The 21,066-nt window shown below is 34.9% G+C and overlaps 1 protein-coding gene across 4 annotated transcripts in view; it reads right to left on the bottom strand.

Moving 5' to 3' along the window:
• NAALADL2 (N-acetylated alpha-linked acidic dipeptidase like 2) overlaps window positions 1-21,066 on the bottom strand; it is a 1,132,125-nt gene that overhangs the window by 373,191 nt on the left and 737,868 nt on the right. For all 4 annotated transcript variants that reach the window (XM_050780093.1, XM_050780092.1, XM_050780094.1 and 1 more), the window contains exon 6: window positions 4,971-5,114. In XM_050780093.1, coding sequence (XP_050636050.1) covers window positions 4,971-5,114 — 144 coding nt within the window. The remainder of the gene's footprint in view (window positions 1-4,970; window positions 5,115-21,066) is intronic.

Here is a 21,066-nt window from a genome sequence, read left to right as displayed (position 1 = left end):
CTTGAAGACAGTTGATCTGGCATTTTTCTCCACACATATCAGTCCTTCTGAAACAGTTCTAGCTCTCTGAATTGTTCAGATAAAGAGCAGCCATCATATCTGTATGCATGCAATATAGAAGTTGTCTGCACAAATTAAAAATTTCCCCATTTCTTCTGAATATTTTCCTCCATGTTGATTGGAAAAGCCTAATCAACATTATTGAAGCCCACTCTGCTCAAAACTAAGTTTTTAGTTTTCCCTTTGTTTTTTTTTTCTTTTACGGTCTACTAAAAAATATTTTGTTTTGTTGTGGCCCAAAAGGTTTGTCATTTGTTATGTTGGAACTTAAAGGAAGCCATGTCATATTGGCTCATACTACTCCATTGTCTACCAAGATAAATTGATAGGTAGGTGGATAGAGGGAGAGAAAGAGAGAGAGAGAGAAAATCTCAAGACATTCTTTAAGGAGAGTACCATAATATACTGGAACTTTTCACATGTAGCAATTCCAAGGCTGCTCTGAATAGATTGATTAGTTTCACATGTAAGAATACACAATGTTGAATTCAATTGTACTAACATTTCCTGCTAATAGATATTTCTTGAAAAGTTAAAAGGCACCATTTGTCAACAAATATTTGTGTAACTACAACTTGTAGATAATATGTTCAATACATGTTTTTAAATTTGTACTCAAGAAATGCTAGTAATGCATTGTTTAAAGTAACTACTAACAGATTAGGAAGATAGATTTACAAAATGCATTAGAAATATGTAAAAATTATAAACCAGATGATCAGTTAGACACTATGTCATTTTAATAATAAAAGTAATTTTGATAAAACATATAGAATTGTAAATAAGGAAATAACAACAAAAAATATATAGTATATCCACTTGAAGAGACATCATCCAAATTTGTTTATGTAAAATTTCATCATCACTGATGATAAGTTTTAAGCAACATGTAAACAATTATTTTTTCAAAATAAATGAATCATCAAATACATTAAAATGATTATTTTTAACTTGATTCATTTATACTTTTCACCTTAAATTTCATTAATGGATTTTAAAGTTTCTTCTTCCCTTTTAATCACCATAGTCATGAATTTTAATCACAAGCTCAGATTGATATGTGAAAATTAAGTTTTCCATGTTTTGACTGAACTTCAAAGACAAATATTGACAATACCTTGAATGAATGAGTCAGGTCTACAAAGAAAAAGACCGTTTGAAATGAAATGGAGTCAGTATCCAATTACCTAATCAATGCAAACAATCTATTTAAGTAAGAATTTTTCTCCTGATTCTTTTTCCATTCCTCATACATTTCTTTTTTTTTAGTTCTTGCAGTGATGTCCATACAAATGGCCCGTTATCCACTTCAATTTGCTGTGCCTATCTCATGCATGAAGGCATTCAATTCTTTAGTTTAAGTGTTATGGTTTTTATCAGTTAGATAGCTTTTAGTTGCAAGTAACCAAAAACCAAATATAAATAGGCTGAAACAAAGGAGGAATGTATTGACTCATATATATGAAAAGTTCAATAGATTTGGCTTCAGACAAGGCTTTATTTAGGGCTCTAATCATGTAAATAAGGGTTTCTTTTTCTCTGCTTCTCCATCTTTCCCCATACCTTCTCTCTATCTCTATTTCTGTATTTCTCTCCCCTTTACTCATCTGATCCCTTCCTATGCTGACTTTATTTTCAGGTAGGATGCATTCCATTCCCATGGTTGGAGGAAGATCCCAGAGCTACATGGTTTCTTGTTGGCCTTTACTGATGAAGCAAGTCATTACTTAAAGTTTGTAAATTGCGTCTTGGCCAGACTTGTATCATCATTGAACTACACTTGCTTTCTCAACATCCATTTGCCACTTTCCCTTTTTGAACTGTTGCCAGCATTTCCCATCAGCATTTTATGAGTAGATTTGGCAGTATCCCTAGAAATAGATTCTGATGGACTCAAGCCTATTGACAGACTACATCAACTATATTATGATGATTGGTTCAAGGATAATCCAAGTTTGGACAAACAGGACCAAGACTCAATTTCTGAAATTTGAACAATGACTCACTTTAACACTAGAGGTGTTAAATGTAGTCCTTGATTGGTAGTAGAAAAATTCTATTACATTATTGTCTGAATTTTAGAGAATTTTGATTTAGTGTGCATAAAGGGTTAAATGGGTAGGATAAATAATTAGTGGATTCGCACACATATTCTTAATGTGCCCATTCCAAACTTGCTGAGTGAAGATTTTCAGACACTAAAGATCAGGGCTATACTTAGAAAATTCAACAATATGTTATAATTATAATATGTTTTAAATTATTTCTTTAATCCTTAAACAATAAGCATTGCTGTTATTGCTTAAAATGACAGTACTTCATTCAGTATCCTTTTCATTTCCCACCCTGATATACATTACTGTGAATAACTAATGCATTTTGTAATATCTATGAAGAAACTTAATTATCTCAGAAAAATTATGAGCATTATTGCACAAAACATTGGGGTAAAGGGTTATAATCCTACATTAAATTCAGTTTAATGTAGGATTATACGTTAATATAGAATTATGTATTTAGATTTTCCAAATACTGATTTACCAGACTCAGTGAGACCGCTCAATCAGTATTTGGAAAATCTAAGTGTATATTCTGTATTTTAAAAAATAAATAACTCATTATAACATGAATGTCTTCTCAATGATTTAAATATATCTTTTTGAATTTTCTAAAAATCATAACAATTTTTCTAAAAACATAACAATATCCATGAGAACAATTTCATATGTCATAGTCTCTTAGAAAGCAGGCCTGTCTTTCTTGCTTTAACACTGGTGTACATTTCAACTCTTCTTGTAGGCTTCATGCCTGTTGTTAATTTATTATGGAAATGCAGCTGGAGAGTGTCATCTTGCTTTGCAAGTACATTATTCTGCATATTAAGAAGAAAATTAACGTAGTTAGGCCAGGCACAATGGCTCATGCCTATAATCCCAGTACTTTGGGAGACAAGCAGGAGGATCACTTGAGCCCAGGAATTTGAGACTAGCCCTGGCAACGTAGTGAGATCCTGTCTCTTCAACAAGATTTCAAAGTTAGCTGGGTGTAGTGTCATGTGCCTGTAGCCCTAGCTACTTGGAAGGCTGAAGCAAAAGGATCACTTGAGCCGAGGAGTTTGAGGCTGCAGTGAACCATGATCATGCCACTGCATTCCAGCCTGGGCAATAGAGTAAGACATGTCTACGCATTTTTTTTTAAGTAGTTATTTGATAACAAAGATACTTCTTAATATTTACATAACATTTTACAATATACAAAAAAATTAATCCAGTTATGGTGGCTCATACTTATAATCCTAACACCTTGGGAGGCTGAGACAGGAGGACCACTGGATCTAGCGAGCTCAAAAACAGCCTGGGCAACTTAGCGAGACCCTGTGGCTGCAAAAATATATACTTTTTAAGTTAGTCTAGTGTGCTGGCACCCATGTGCAGTTCTAGCTACTTGGGAGGCTGAGGTAGGAGAATTGCTTCAGCTTAGGAGTTTGAGGCTGCAGGGAGCTATGATTAAGCCACTTGCACTCTAGCCCTGATCACAGAGCAAAACCTTGTCTCAAGAAATACATGACGTAACATATAACACAAAAAGTAAAAATAAAGAATTGATACACATATCATACTTTGATTCTCATAACTATTTAAGGTGATAAAGGTGTAGCTCTCTGTTGTAGATACAGACATAGAGGTTTGCAGTGGGAGATGACATACTAGAGGACATGGAGCTAGCATGGGGACTATCAGTTCCTTGAGGGCAGGACAGTGGCTGGAATGTATTGGGGACTCTGAATATATATTGAATTAATTAATTATTTAAATCTGGGCTTAAATATGGTCTTTTAGAAGTCCAGTGTCTCTTACAACTACACTATTATTGTGGTGTTCTTTACATATCTTAACAAATAGAGCCCATAATCAATTTGTTGGGCTCAGAATAAATGGCAGGGAAAAAAACAAAACAAAACAAAAATCTCCTCGAGTGCTTCTTCATTCCTGCTTTGAGGACATTGGCTTATTATTGTTTTCTGATTTTCCCACCTTGTTTAATTGGTAATCCGTTTAGGAGGCTCTCAATATATAGGATTTTGAAAAGCATATGTCCCTAACAGAGAAATCCTTAATGTATTCAGATTTTTTTCTGTACATATTTCTTCAACATATTTTCTCTTTTGTATGTTCTTGCTGTCAAGAGAAAAACAGTTGAGATAAAATATGACTATTGAGCCCAGAGGTCTGGACACAAAAAAACAGAGCTCACAAGTTGTAGTTCCTAGCAAATAGATACAAATTTAACAAATTATAAAGAGTGTTTTCTTTAGAAACGTAAGGCTGAGACTGCAGGCAGGAATAAGATGCAGCCCAAGGCTTTCATCCCACCACAGGTAGCTTAACTACTTCTGTTTCATCCCACGTGGTCCAACAAGGCCTGACAAACTGCACCGCAGTACAAGAAGCATCTCCCGGGCGATGATGCGTATAGACAGAGGGATTTTTTAGTCAATTGCAGGAATTAGGCTTTAATGCTTTATACTAAAAGACTTCATACCCTAGATAGCTGCCTGCTATCCACTGAATCTTGGCAGGCAGTGAGACTGCTGAAGCTGAAACCGGGAAGCTATGTTAAGCAGATTTTCATGGATGTACAAAAATGCTTTATTTATAAAGCTACTTTTCTGTGTAGCAGTTCAAAATGGTTTTCTTTTTCTAATCTCTCATTTTGGTCAAGTCTCAGTCTTTATGAAAATTACTTCCCAAACATGCTGCTAAAGAGCCACAGAAGAAAATAATGCTCACTTCGTCAAAAGTCAACATTTTTGAAAAGAATAATGCTACATACATCAATTTAGGAGATTAAAAATGATCATGGTCTTTACAAAAACTGTAAAATACAGAGAATGACATTAAATACTTTACCATTATTTGGAAGCTCTAGAGGGCTACAGGCATCATTTTTGGTTCTAGCTTTTGGCGAAGAGATCAGTTTTGCAACGAGTGATGCGGAGATGGGCTGCACTAACAGAGAGGTGAGGTTTGATCGGCTTTGCCTAAAACTTCCATCTGTATTCAAAAGACAAAGGAAGAGAATCCTTAGTAAACAGAAATTTAAAACACTTAAGGAAAAGTTATCTGTAATAAGTATTTAAATTATGACTGGTAAGTTTATATTCATTCATTTATTTACTCCTTAGTTATACCCTGTTTACTTATTAACACGATTTGAGATACTCAGTAAAAATTTAGTCCAAATACAATGACATATCCTAGTTAAAGATGGCAGATTGCACATATGCACTTACCTACATTGTCCCATAAAACTCCACTAAAATGATGACAAAATAATGAAAAAGCGTAAATGTACAGGGGCCAGGAGAATAGGTAGTAATACGATTCTAGTTGGAAAGCAGATATGTAAGTGTCAGTGATGTAGGACATGAGGGGGGAACCTAAAACCTAAGTTCTTAGTAGGGAAGCTGAGAATGCTGTTTGTACCACTGAACAAAGAAAGGGTTAGAAATTGTCAACACCAGGTATTTATTAAAGTAGGGCTGCAAAAGAGACAAGAAACAGGAGGATCTTATGAAATTCGGATTGTGAAATGGCTTGTCCTCTGGAATTCTCACGCACCCAGTCAGTGTGGGTGCCTGTTCCTTCTTCACTTCAGCAGAAAACTGAGAGTTACAGTCTGAACAGGGAGACACCAAATACAACGAGCAACATCACAGTTCAAAGAGGATGGTGTTGGCCAGGCGTGATGGTTCATGCCTGTAATCCCAGCACTTTGGGAGGCCAAGGTGGGTGGATCACTTGAGGTCAGGATTTCAAGACCAGCCTGGCCAACAAGGTGAAACCCCATGTTTAATAAACATATAAAAATTAGCTGGGTCTGGTGGTGCACTCCTGCAATCTCAGCTACTTGGGAGGCTGGGGCAGGAGAATAGCTTGAACTCAGAAGGCAGAGGTTTCAGTGAGTCAAGCCATGCCACTTGCACTCCAACCTGGGTGACAGAGTGAGACTCGAACACGAAAAAAAAAAAAAAAAAAAAAAAGATCTTGTTGTGATTGCCAGGACTCCTCAGTTTTCTCTTTTGGCATATAGAAACCTCTCCAGGTAGGGCAATAGAAGATTCACTCTTAGCAAATATGATGAGATCAATAGAAAATATCTAAAAATACCAAAAACAGGTCTATTACCCACAAAGAAACAACTTACCCACAACATCCTACATTGAAATTTATCAGTCAATAAATCCCAGTCATATACTGAACTTCAAATCAACTTAATTTTGTTATTCTTAAGTAAGAGATCTCAGCCAAGGACAATCCTAGGTTGGCCCCTGGGCACAGACCTAGTGAGGATGACAGCAGATGGTCAGCAGAGCTGGGGAGGGAGGTCCCTAGGAAGACCAAATTAATGAGAATACCAGATGTGTGCTAACATATTGAGAGAATATTTACAGTAAGAGCAGAGTGTTAGGGTTTGAAGAGTGTCTAGCTATAAAGAAAAACAAGAAACCTATAAAGGGAGACAACTGTTAGCTTAAAGGGACCAAAAGTTGTATAAGAAGAAATTTAATCATTGAACAATATGTATAATATTTACATAGTCATAATAATGTAAATAATGACTGCTGATTTAACACAAAAATTATCCTTTTTAGGAAAAAGGAGAAAAGGGAAAAAGTCAGGCTGTGATGTACATGAATACTTGTGAAAGTTAAGTCTTTATCTCTCAAAGTGGTAAGTCAATATAATGGATAAAACTGAAAAACAAACACATAACTGAGCAAAAGGAAGGTAAACATAAAAGGTAAGTAACTACTAAAGAGGTTAAAAACAATTACATATTTGCCCTGAGGAGTTAAAGAGAGGAGAGAAGAGACACAGGGAAGAGAAGGAGAAGGTGACATTTTTATAAATTAAGCCTGTGGAAATATTTGACTATTTAAATGAACTAAATGCATCTATAACTTCAAAAAACAATAAATACATAAAAATAAGAGAAAACAGTTATAATAACACAAGTACAAAAAAGTGTATGAATAGAATAGAGATAATGGAGAAAACAAACTATGCTTAAGAAAATAACTAATACTTATTCAGTTTATATATTTTTACTGATTCACAAAAGGAAGTACACAACAGAATGACTCTATCAGGCAGCCGGTGATGTTTCCAGATGCAGTGCTATATTTTTCAGAACTTTTATTAGGGAAAATAATTGCTAACGGTTTTTCTCAGAATTTAATTTGATGGGACTTCAGAGGGTGCAGAGCTCAATGATACTGGTATCCAGGCTACAGCAGGAGGTAGATTATAAATGAGAAAATATGTTACAGGAGTGTTTCCTTAATTTATCATCTGGAAGACAAGGCTAAAATGCTATATTTCGCTTAGGCCTATGGCAGTCATGGAAGTCATGGCTTCGAAGAAAAAATAATAAAGATTTAAGCTTAGAATCCATTTTGTTATATAAGAGCAGTGCTGGCCTCATAATTTCATTGCTCCCTTATATAGATCTATGTAACAGTGCATCTGGACCACAGTGTAGGTCATTATTTCCCAACAGTTTTCATATTCATGGAACCACAAGTGGCTATATAATTTGCAGGACCCACAGTGAAATGACAATGTGGGATCCCTTGTTCAAAAAGTATGAAGAATTTCAATATGGCAGTAGGAGAGCATTAAATCAAGTGTGGGGCCCTTCGGCGAGGGGACTCTGTGAGACTGCACAGGTGGCATGTCAAGGTACCAGGCTCTGCATAATTTATGTAGTAGATGCTAGTAGTTGTACAACTTACTGAGGTAAACCAAAGGGATTTTCAGACCATAGGAGGCTGCTCTCAGCCAAAAGTGATGAGCCTCAAGTCTCCTACTGCTCCAGGCTGCACTTGAGGACAAACTGATTCATGTTTCAAAGCAGAGACAATGCCTGAACAGACTAGCTGGGAAACGCTGGGATAGCCATCTGGATTTTCCAGTACATATTTTCTCTCTCAGCCGTTACCTTTGGAGCTTTTAACGTGCATGGGGTAATGAAATAATATTGATGAGCCATGTGCTGTCTATCATTTTGAAGTTTTCATGAATGTGGGAACTTCTTAAGATGCTGTATGATTGCACTTCTCCCCAATTCAAACACCAAACTCTAGCTTGCTATTCAAGGCCCTTCATAATCTTGAATCTTATTCTTCAATATTATTTCCTATCAGTTTTATTCATGCATCTTAAGCAAAAACTTAAGCTATACCCTTGCATACTCCATGAGCTACATCCCCCATGTTTTTGCTTAAGTCGTTCCTCTTACTTCACTTGCTTTTCTCACACATCACATACGTCTAAAGTACTCAGTTCCTTCAAAGCCCAACTTACAAGTCATCTTCTATGTGAAGCTTTCTCTGGCACCCTCAGCTCTGTGTGCTATATCTGCACCTTTTTTTCAGTTAACATTATCACTATATAAAATCACTTTGTTTATTCCCTCTGAACTATAAATTCTTGAAAGCAAGGAACAAGTCATTTACATCATCGTATGATATACAATGCCTAGCACTTTGTCAGGTACATAACAGGAGTTCAATAATTAATGGTAGAAAAAAAATCAACAATTCTTTGAAAAATAATCTTAATGCCTATGTCTTAATGGTTTTCTGAGTCCTGACAAAATTGAGCTGGGGTACAATTGAATAATAAATTATAATTCTATGCTTGCTATATAGTTATGCTTTCTCCCTGGCTAACTAATACTTTCCCCCAGCAGACATATTAAATAAACTTTCAAAACCCATCTATCCCTATCAATTCACTGATTATCCTTGCCCTAAAATTAACTTTTGTAGATAAAAAGTCTTTAAATAAATAAAATCATCTCGAAGATATATTTATGTTAATAAAAATCAATAACTGAGTTCCATTTTTCTCTAGAATACTCTAGTAAGCTTATGAAGCAATGCATTTAAATGTTAAATATAAGTGATCCCTAAACCATAATTGAACATACCCAAATCTTTGATTTTTTGTGCTGCATGACTAACAGACTTGCATTAGTTTTGAAATATCTAAAGTAAGTCCCTCATTAATTTTTTACCTTCAGCTTAATGGAACTTTGACAAACAGTTCACTTCTGAGAGCAGATACTAAAAGCAGGACTTAAAGGACACTAAGATTAAATTATAGACAGAAGTTATTTTTTTTAAAAAAACCTATGTCTATTGTAGAACAGCTGAGAGAAGAGTTTTATTTTCTTACATTATTAAGAGATTCTGAACCAAGTTAAACACATGTACTATTTTTATTCAGTGATATTTTAAAGCATATTTATGAACTATAAGAATTCATTAGATGTGAGATGAAAATTAAGTGGATTATGTGCCTGGAAAGAAAGAGTACCATACAACAAAAAAGACTGTGACATTACATTTTAGCATTTTAACTTTTAGATTGCAGCATTTATATCATACTCTGAATCTTGTTTATGCTTCATAAAGACTGAGGGAGACCAACTTTTATTTTAGTAGCTAGCTAATTCTCTGTTCACATTATGCACTCTTTGCAATCCAGATAAAGACGAAAACAGACCCATTATATCAATAATTCAATCCCTGATTCAATGCTACATGCACATAGTGTAATGAGGAAATTGGATAAACGAAGTCCTAAGTCTGACTTCATCATTGACTCACTGTTTGAAATGTCACAAATAAATAATTTCACTATGGTACTATTGTCATTTCATCTACAATTCCTGAAATACCAAGGTGACACCAAATATTTCAGTCTTCATTGCTGAAATAAAAATAATATATTAGTTCAGAGACTTAGAGCCAAAGTTACTGTGGGTGAAATTTAGAAGAAATTAGCATTAAAATAAGTAAGATGTGTTCTAATTGTACTTCCTTAATTCTGTGTCATGCTTTTTGAAACTTTTGATGCCCACTTCAATCTCATCTGGTTGGCTGTGTAAAAAAAACATGCTCTCTTAGTAGCCAGTATATATATATTATTTTTTTGATATGTGTGACAAGATGGGATACTTTTAAACCTAATTGAAGAGTCAGTGTTGGCTAGGCATGGTGGCTCACACCTGTAATCCCAGCACTTTGCGAGGTCGAGGAGGGTGGATCACCTGAGGTCAGGAGATCGAGAACAGCCTGGCCAACATGATGAAACCCCATCTCTACTGAAATTACAACAATTAGCTGGGTGTGGTGGCACACGCCTGTAGTCCCAGCTATTAGGGAGGAGGCTGAGGCAGGACAATTGCTTGAACCTGGGAGGCGGAGGTTGCAGTGAGCTGAGATTGCACCACTGCACTCCAATCTGGGTGACAGAGTGAGACTCCATCTCAAAATAAATAAATAAATAAATAAATAAATAAATAAATAAATAAAAGAAAAGCCAGTGTATACAAGTGCCAATTACCCAAACAGCATCAGGGAAGATAAATCTTCAGAGATTAGAAATATCACATACTGAGAGGAAGGCACTGAGAGGTTAGATAACATAAAAATGTGCTGGTTAAATAAAAGAGGGCCTGGTGTGTTTTAATGATGATGGTGAATGAGAAGAATAGCACAACTTCAGAATTTAGGAGTACATATAACTCAACCCTGTGCACCTCGTGTGTGTGTGTGTGTGTGTGTGAACATGAGATCCTTGCTGCTCACTCAGTGTTGCATAGATCCTTTCTATTTAATGCATAGTCCTCGGACAAGCAGCATCTGCATGAACTAGGACTTACTAGGAATGCAGGATCCCAGGTCCCACCCCAGGTCTTCTGAATCAGAATCTGTAGTCTATCAAGATCCCCAGGTGCTTTGTATGCACATTAGATCAGCACTGGCCTAAATCATTATGTAGTCATCCCTTGGTACCTGCCAGCAGTGGGTTCTGGGAGCCCTTGTGGATATCAAATTCTGCATATGCTCAAATCTTTATATAAATTGGCCTAGTATTTTCATATAACCTACCCACATTTTCTTATATACTTTAAAGCATTTCTAAATTACTTATATTACCTAATACAATGCCTACACATCACTTAATTCACATGAATTCAACATAGTACTCATCATGGAGAAAATTCAAGTTTTGCTTTTTGGAACTTTGTGGGATTTTTTTTTTCCCAAATACTTTCAATCTGCAGTTAGTTGGGTCCATGGATGTGAAACACCTGGATATGGAAAGCCAATGATTTTTTTTTATAGTACAATTTATATAATTTTAAAAATGACTAATATATAAAAAGAAGAAGGAAAAGAATAAAAACTGTATTTGTCTACCTTCCCCCAAACTAACTATATCAGTAAACCACAAATCAACATTCTCAGTCTCCTTCGAAATGATTAACATGTCTTTTTATAAGCTATTTCTAAATAACAAATTTGAAACGGACAGAGAGGAAGTCCTAGCCAAAGCAATCAGACAAGAGAAAGAAATAAAGGACATCCAAACTGTTAAAAAGGAAGCCAACTGTCGCCCTTTGTGGGTGACATGATCATATAAGTAGGAGACCCTAAAGACTCATCCAAAAAGCTCATAGAACTGGTAAATGAATTCAGCAAAGTTTCAGGATAAGAAATAAATGTACACAAATCAGTAGCCCTGCTATACACCAACAGCAACCAAGCTGAGAATCAAGTCAAGAACTCAACCCCTTTTATAATAGCTGCCAAACAAATTAAATACTTAGGAATTACTTAACCAAGGAGGAGAAAGGCCTCTACAAGAAAATCTACAAAACACTGCTGAAAGACAGTGACAGAAACAAATGGAAACAAATCCCATGATTATGGATGGGTAGAATCAATATTGTGAAAATGATCATACTGCCAAAAACAATTTACAAATTCAATACAATTTTGATCAAAATACCAACAACATTATTAACAGAACTAGAAAAAAATCCTAAAATTCATATGGAACCAAAAAGAGCCTGCAGAGCCAAAGCAAGACAAAGCAAAAAGAGCAAATCTGGAGGCATTACCTTACCTGACTTCAAACTATGCTGTAAGGCTATAGTCACCAAAACAGCATGATACTGGTATTAAAACAGGCATATAGATCAATGGAACAGAACAGAAAACCCAGAAATAAAGCCAAATACTTACAGTCAATCAATCTTCAACAAAGCAAACAAAAACAAAAAGTGGCGAAGGACACCCTATTCAACAAATGGTGCTGGGGTAAGTGGCAAACCACATGTAGAATAACAAAACTGGGTCTCATCCCTCATCTTATACAAAAATCAACTCGAGATGAACCAAAGACTTAAATCTAAGATGTGAGACCATAAAAATTCTAGAAGATAATATTGGAAAAAACCCTTCTAGACACTGACTTAGGCAAAGCCTTCATGACCAAGAACCCAAAAGCAAATGTAAGAAAAACAAAGATAAATAGATAGAACTTAATTAAACTAAAATACTTCTGTACAGCAAAAGAAACAATCAGCAGAGTGAACAGACAACCCACCGAGTGGGAGAAAATCTTTGCAATCTATAGATCTGACAAAGTACAAATATCCAGAATCTACAAGGAACTGAAATAATCAAAAAACAAACAAAACAAAAACACAACGAACACAAGAAAAACACAAACAATCCCATCAAAAAGCGGGCTAACAACATGAAAAAACATTTCTCAAAAGAAGATATACAAATGGCCAACAAACATATGAAAAAATGCTCAACATCACTAATGATAATGGAACTGCAAACCAAAACCACAGTGCGATACCATCTTGCTTCTGCAAGAATGGCCATAATCAAAAAATTTAAAAAAATAATAGATGTTGGCATGGATGTGGTGAAAAGGGAACACTTGTACACTGTTGGTGGGAATGTAAACTAGTACAACCACTATGGAAAACAGTATGGACATTCCTTAAAGAACTAAAAATAGATCTACCATTTTATCCAGCAACCCCACTTCTGAGTATCCACCCAGATGAAAATAAGTAATTATACAAAAAAAAAAAAATACTTGCACATGCATGTTTATAGCCACACAATTCACAATTGCAAAAACATGGAACCAGCCCAAATGCCCATCAATCAAGAAAATGTGGTATATGTATACCATGGAATATTACTCAACCATAAAAAGGAACACAATAATGGCATTTGCAGCAACCAGGATGGAATTGGAGACCATTATTCTAAGTTAAGTTACTCAGGAATGGAAACCAAGCATCATCTGTTCTTACTCATAAGTAGTAGCTAAGCTATGAGGACACAAAGGCATAAGGAACATACAGTGGACTTTGGGGACTTGAGGGAAAGGATGGGAGGGGGTGAGGGATAAAAGACTACACATTGGGTACAATGCGCACTGCTTGGGTGATGGGTACACCAAAATCTCAGAAATCACCACTAAAGAACTTATTCATGTAACTAAACACCACCAGTTCCCCCAAAACATATCAAAATAAAAATAAATACATAAGTAAATGAATAATAAGATGATCAGAGAGCATTTGGTTTTTGTCCTTTCCTCAGAAATAAACTTGGTGGTGCAAAGATAAAAATTGCATTTATAACACTTCATTTCAGTCACAATTAAATATGACAACAGCTAAGTAATTTGACTTACATTTTTAATTTCTTGGTTTTTAACTATTATAATTTATTATAATAAAAGACTGACAAACTAAAAGTATTAATATTGTGGACTTACCAGAGAACGAAACAATCAGAGCTGAAAAAAATTGAGATTTTAAAACACATTTTCTGCTGCACTTTTATGAATCATTTGAACAAACTGGTATCAGCGATGTTATCCTGGAATATTGTATTTGACTTTCTCCAGAGGGCTGCCACTTGGACAGAAGTCAGACCTTTAAATAACTGGCACAAATGTTTTTTCATTTTTATTTTAGCTCACTAAATTTACAGTTGTTTTTCTGAAATGACCAGTACACTAAATTGGTTAGTCATTTTGTTGTCCTTGTGAATACAGCTGATCATTTATTATTTCAGTATCTTACCGCCCACTGGTTATAAATATTACCATTTTCTATCGATCCTAGTCAAAGTCAGCAGAGTATTGTTTAGATTATTATTTAAAATGGAAACTGACTTTAAAAATGCTTTGTGCTATGCATTATTCTCAGAGTAAAAGGGGATCAGTGACAATTTTCTGATGAATTAATTACTGAAGTTTAAATGAGTAGTTTTGTTTTGTCTAATTGTAAGCTTAAAATTCATGATTCATGATATAAAATTTGAAACTACGAAATTGTAAAAATAAAGACACAGATGTTCACATCTTCTCATTTCATTGGTCCGGCCCTAAGCAAAAACATCTTGCTATGCTCCCTAGTAAATATCATAATACTTTAATACTTAACTAATGTGTCATAACAACAGTTATATTTACATTTACATTAAAGGGAGTAGAAAGCAATATACTCATTTGTAAGCAAAATATGCATTCTGATACTAAAAGAATATATAGATTATGCAGAGTATAATTTTACTTTTTAAAAAGTACTACACAGGTAAAGACTTTGTTAATATTAATTTGGGTCTTCCTTTCCAATTAGGTTATCCATAGATATTGATCATCAGTAGGAAACAGGCTCAAAAAGGTTAGAAAACTTTCCCCATGATTAAAAATATTTTTATGTTTAGACACATAAACTCAACATTTATATTGGTTAGGTACAATTATTTGGGGACAAAGGACTATAATATATAAATTACCATCATTCTCTTCCCTCCAACAAATATGCTTAAATATGTATAAAATTTTGGCTATGCAGTTTTGGAATTTGTGCTAAACTTCACAGTCAATTAAAGGATAATTCTTATTTTATATTAAAATGTTTTGATTAATGTGTAGTTAAGCAAAGTGTTAAACTAGATTTTGGCCATTATACAGGACATAAGCATGGTACTTAATTATATGTTAGTTGAAATCTAGTGTGTCCTGTAATTGAATTGATTATTATTTACAGAATTATGAGAATATATTTTGAAACTTACCTTAAATGGTTTCTATTGTTTTAGTACATATTGATATAGTCACATCAAAACAAAGAACAATCCTGTGTTTTCTTTTTTTTTTTTTTTTTTTTTTTTTTTTGAGACAGAGTCTCACTCTGTCGCCCAGGCTGGAATGCAGTGGCCGGATCTCAGCTCACTGCAAGCTCCGCCTCCCGGGTTTACGCCATTCTCCTGCCTCAGCCTCCCGAGTAGCTGGGACTACAGGCGCCCGCCGCCTCGCCCGGCTAGTTTTTTGTATTTTTTAGTAGAGACGGGGTTTCACCGGGTTAGCCAGGATGGTCTCGATCTCCCGACCTCGTGATCCGCCCGTCTCGGCCTCCCAAAGTGCTGGGATTACAGGCTTGAGCCACCGCGCCCGGCCCCCTGTGTTTTCAAGTAGATGATGGTCATTAACGTGTTCTCTAAAGACGTTTTGTAACCTGAACTTTCCACCCAAGAAACAGGACTTTCTCTGGTGAAGGGTTTTATCTTGCTAAGTCTATATTAATATATTTGTCATTTTCAGTGAAAATTTAGATTTATAGCAGCAGTGGTAATATTTAGATAATGATAAATATTTAAAAAATCTATTTCAGAGAAAAAATTGTGTATATGATAATTAATTCCCTATTGCATGTAATTCTAAACATTTCTATTCTTTGGCATTCCTCATTTGTCTACTCCAAGACTATTTTATCCCCTAAAGCATTCTAAAAACATGAACATTTGGAAACAACCATAGACTATATCATAAGAAAAACAAACTAAGAGACAGATAAAATATCTAGTTTGTTCTTTACTTTGAGGAGAGTAGTCTAGATTCATAACTGGAATAATTGGCCATCTGCACATTACACGTAATATAAGCTAAGTAAACTGCTTCAGAGGCATGCCCCTGAGAAGCTTTCCATCTCTTACTTGAAGGGTATAAACATTGGAATGATTTGCAAAATTTCTAGTCTTGGAAAAAGTGTAGTTTACATTTTTAAAAGACAGCAAATAAACTATGAATGTGTTTTGTTTTTGTTGTTGTTATAAAAGTGTGCAACCATTAATTCTTCATACCAGGTCATAAGAACACATTATTTTATGAGACTGATTAAATGAACAGACAGAAGTTCAGTACCTTATTTCTGGATTGACTTATTTTTTAGATAATAAAAGTGGAAAATAACCCCTGCTTCCCTTATACAGATGTTGCTAGAATAAATGAGCTAGCATATATGAAGTACTTCTCAGTTATTTGTAGTTTCCTGAATATTTCCTGTTTTTGACGTGGTAACATTGACACAAGAAAAGAAGACTGGCCTGGGGTTCAGGGACCAGTATCTGGCCTTTGCTCCACCTCTAATTAGGAAGTGACTCTGGGATAGTTTTCCACATCTTCTGAGTCCTTAAACTCATCATATATACAGCATTTTCTTGACATTAATTTAATAGAAATCTTTCCATTTTTATGTTGAAAGAGGCTCTTTGTTGTTACATGCATACATCTAAATTTAAGGTGAATGTCCTACTATTATTACAGAAATGCCCCTCATGTTTGGAATGGTCAGTGTAAAAGATTTCAATATATTCCCTTCCCTGTTTATCATTTTTCTTACAATATTATTAAAATTAATTTTTACTCTTAGTAACATGTAGAACTGTGACCCGATTACCACTCCAGTTTCTTGCTGTAGTGATGGTACATAGTGAGAGAAGATATCCTCGGAAGAAAAATATTGATATTTTAAAACACTTGCCATAGGAAAAATTCCCTTGGTTAATGAGACACAGATTCATCATTTCATCATTGAAAAGTGTCTCTACAGAGAACTCCAGTTAGAAATATTCTATTAATTCTTATTCTGAATTTATACATACAAGAATTTTCTTACATGAAAGTTCTATGATTTGGTGAATGTAATTTGGTAAGTGGTTTTGGATGTACATTTCTTCGAAGTACTTTATGAAATGGAACCCAAATTCACATCCAAAAGAGAAAAAAAAAAAAGGCTAAGGATAAAAGTCTAAGTAATGCGTTGCCTACTTTCTTATAAGGTAATATTTTTCAGTGCATTGAAAGGTTATTTTACTTAATAATGAGTTTTCTTTGAAGTCACAGCAAAGGCTATAGCAGCACAGTGAGAGACATGGCTGTACTTACTACAGCGCTAATGGTCCTGTTAATAAGCTAGGGTGTTCTTAAGGGATAGGAATGGTGTCTTTGTTAGTTTCTGTCTGTAGGACTTCAAACAGCCCTATACACAGTCATCTTTTAAAAGCGTTTCCATGATAATGGAGCTTGAACAAAAGTCTAGATTATTCACATTGCCCAAAATTTTCTTTTTCAGCTCCTTCATTTAATCTTCTTAACAACCCAATGATGTTATATTACACCAGTGCTCCATTTAAAGAATGTTTTGTGTCACTCTTCCTCAACACTGTGAATGTTTCTTAAATGAGGTAGGAAATGAGTGGGATCTTAACTGGAAAATAAAGAGTCCAAGAAGTTATTCCAGAGTAAAAACAGGTCCCTGTCTGGCAACTCTATTTGATTGTATATTTGTGGCTTGGGATGGAAACAGAGAGGAAACCAGAAGAGCTGGGAGGCAACTGAAAAATGCAAACATTCCAGCTTTATGACTGCAACTATTTAATGAATGAAAGAGATAGAGTAGCCAGAAAATCCCAGGTCTTTGACCAGGAAATGTGAAATGGACCAGGAAAGATGCTTCAGCAGACATGAAGAGACTGGGAACACCAGATGAAGCAGAACAGATACCTGGAAAGTACAGTGATATAGTCAGAGGAAAGAATTTAAGTAAGTTGCCGATGAATAACTGTCAGAACATGGTCCCATGAATGCTCAGTGGTCAGCACGTCAAAGTCTGGCTCCATTGAGCAAGATTTTTGTCTCCTCATGGGAAAATAAGAAGTACTTTTAAAGTAGTGGCTAGAATCCTAAAAAACAATTCATAGAACTCTTCTCATTAGCTACATCTGGTGTAGAATGAGCCTGGCTTTGACAGGGTTTTTCCATATATGTTTCAAACTTTACAGAAAATGACTGTAGGGGAGCGGGTTCCAGGCAAAAGAATCAACATGATTAAATGAGCTGTGGGAGAAAAATAAAGCAGTGAAAAGGGAATGGCAAGGAGCCAAGGTTAACCGGAGATGACCACATATGGTGTTGATTAAGACTAAAATTATAGAGTCTTTATTGTGGTGGGTTTTATATATCAAATTAAGAAAATTGAGTACTAGGAGATTTTTTATGGAGTTTTAAGAAGATAATTAGTACCATCAAAGGGGATTTTAGAAATTTTGATCTGAGAGTGAAATGCACAAGGAACAGAACTGGAAAAATTCTGTTTCACAATGTATTGTATTCATAATGAAAACAGTAAAAACAGATCCCATTTGTGCCAGGCGCAGAGCTTGATATGTGGCATATGTTGTCTCATTCCATTTTTACACTTTATATATGACGATCCAACCTTTCAAACTAGTTATTGTTATCTTCATGTGGTAGAAATAACTCTAAAGCTCAGAAACAATGTAATGCTAAGGGTCATATGGCTGGTAAGCTATAGAGGTGGGTTCAGAGTCTACTTCTTTCAGCTTTCAAAATTAAAATTCTGATGTCATTACTGTTAAAAGCTATTTTTTTCTCAACAAGAAGTAATAACTGCATGAATTAGGATGTCTCTGGACACAGAAAGGTAAAGATCCATGTGAAAAGTCTGGGAATAGGGAACGGTCATGACTTGGCAACCCATTGAAGAGAGTAGTGGCAATGAGGTAATTAAAAGAGAAGGCAATTAAGGTTTCAATCCTGGATGAGTATAAGAATAAAAGTCCTATTAATCACACGGATTCAGTAGGGAGACTTGCCTGAAAGGAAAGAAGAGTCAGAATATTTTAAATAATTATATTTAGTATTTGGCTTCATCGGACAAGTATTACTGTAAAGCCTATAAATAAAGTAAAATGTCCTGACCTGTTCACAAGGAATACTTCTGCATACAAAGAACTTTTGAGTTTCAATGCTTGGTCATAGTCCACATGTTACTGTTAACCCCATTGACAGTTTTCGGAACACTCTGCAAATGCCTGCATACTGACATTCCTTAAACTGGAGTTTCCCAGGCCATAAAGTGAGAATAAAAGCTGCCTAATACTTAGCTCATAGCAAAGCTTGAGGATTAATGAGAATGCTTCTAAAGTGCTTTTAGCTCCACAGAAGAATAGGAGCAATATAAATGAGTCACATTATTCCTGTGACAAATACTATCCATAAACTGTCCAACAGAACTAAAAAAAAAAAAAAATCCAATCTCTGTTGCTCCTTCTGATACTACATATTGTCCTACTACTGCTTTTTTAATTCTTTTGAGGTTCCTGTGAGGAAAAAAATTAACATTTCTGCAGTATGCCTGACTCGTGAAGTGTACTGAGATACACAAATAAAACAGATCATAGGACAGGCTTTGCTTACTTTCTCATAGAACATTTGGTATGAAATGAAACAAAAGGAGTGATACACTTGCAAGGTTGCTTCAAAGAATATATAAATCATATGAAAGCAAGATGGCTATTTTTAGAAGGTGTGATGTTAAAGTTGAATCCATTTTTCAGTACAAAAGACATCAACTATTTTCTAAAGGCATTTAGGACTTATCTGAACTTTTCAGAGGTTTCAAAATTATTTCAAGTTTCAATAAAAATATCAACGAGATGCTAGATTTAAAAGATTCAGCATGGCCAGGAGCAGTGGCTCACGCCTGTCATCCCAGCACTTTGGGAGTCTGAGGAGGGCAGATCACGAAGTCAGGAGATCGAGATCATCCTGGCTAACACAGTGAAACTCCATCTTTACTAAAAATACAAAAAATTAGCCAGGTGTGGTGGCAGACGCCTATAGTCCCAGCTACTTGGGAGGCTGAGGCAGGAGAATGGCATGAACCCGGGAGGCAGAGCTTGCAGTGAGCTGAGATCACGTCATTGCACTCCAGCCTGGGCGACAGAGTGAGATTCTGTCTCAAAAAAAAAAAAAAAAAAAAAAAAAAAGCGTTCAGCATTATATCTGTATCACCTATATACTGATCTAAGGCTGATATTAAAATTAAATGGTTTTCCATAAGCAATAGGAAATTGTAAAACATTAATGTCAAACTAATGACATAGCATTAAAGACTCAATAGTCTAAATCTGCATTATAGTTATCAATAAACAATGTCCAGACTTTTTAGATATAGTATGATAACAAACATTTATAGATAGACTTCTATGCTACTCTTACATATTTAGCAATTTATGGAGATAGGAAAAATTGAGAGAAGAAACAATAACGTGTAGAGACACAAAGTTACACTATTCAACAGTGAATCTGCCTCTGGATAACAGAGATGTAAGTAAGATGTAAGTATGAGGATAACATCAGCCTCATCATACTGATTTTAGCTGGAAGACAAACTAGAGTTATGTAATTTAGTTAATAATATGAAAGAAAATTCCAACAAAAAGATGAAATATTCCCTTTAATAGTGAGTTTGGAATCCCAAAGTTGTGTACTGAATACTTTCAATTAGAGTATATTTAAAAATAATGTCATTAGAGAATCTTTGTCTTCATTGCTTTCAAGTTTCCAAATTAACACACATACATATGTTAACACACATGTATATATGTATATGTATGTATCCACATATACATATATAACTCAAAGAACAAGGAACCTTATAATTTTTATAAAATATTCAGGTTAATTACTGGAAAATGTAGAACTTAGAATGGTAGTTCTCAATGCATAATTTAATGGCTAAAGAATATAAAATCAGAATATTAAAGATGAAAGGATTCATAGAATAATAATCACTGTTTCTCTTTGGAGGATGGCAGGGAATTTTATTAATTTTTAATTATCTAAGTAAAATACATAAAGTTGTTCTTATTATAAAACAAGAACATTGAAGTTAAGCTAAAGACTATTTTGGTCATGCCCTACATTTTGTTTCCCTATTCTACCAACAGGCAAC

Source organism: Macaca thibetana, chromosome 2, assembly GCF_024542745.1.
Source record: "Macaca thibetana thibetana isolate TM-01 chromosome 2, ASM2454274v1, whole genome shotgun sequence".
NCBI classification, from domain to species: domain Eukaryota; kingdom Metazoa; phylum Chordata; class Mammalia; order Primates; family Cercopithecidae; genus Macaca; species Macaca thibetana.
Note: the sequence above shows the minus strand (reverse complement) of the source record. Positions and strands in the feature narration are given on the sequence as shown.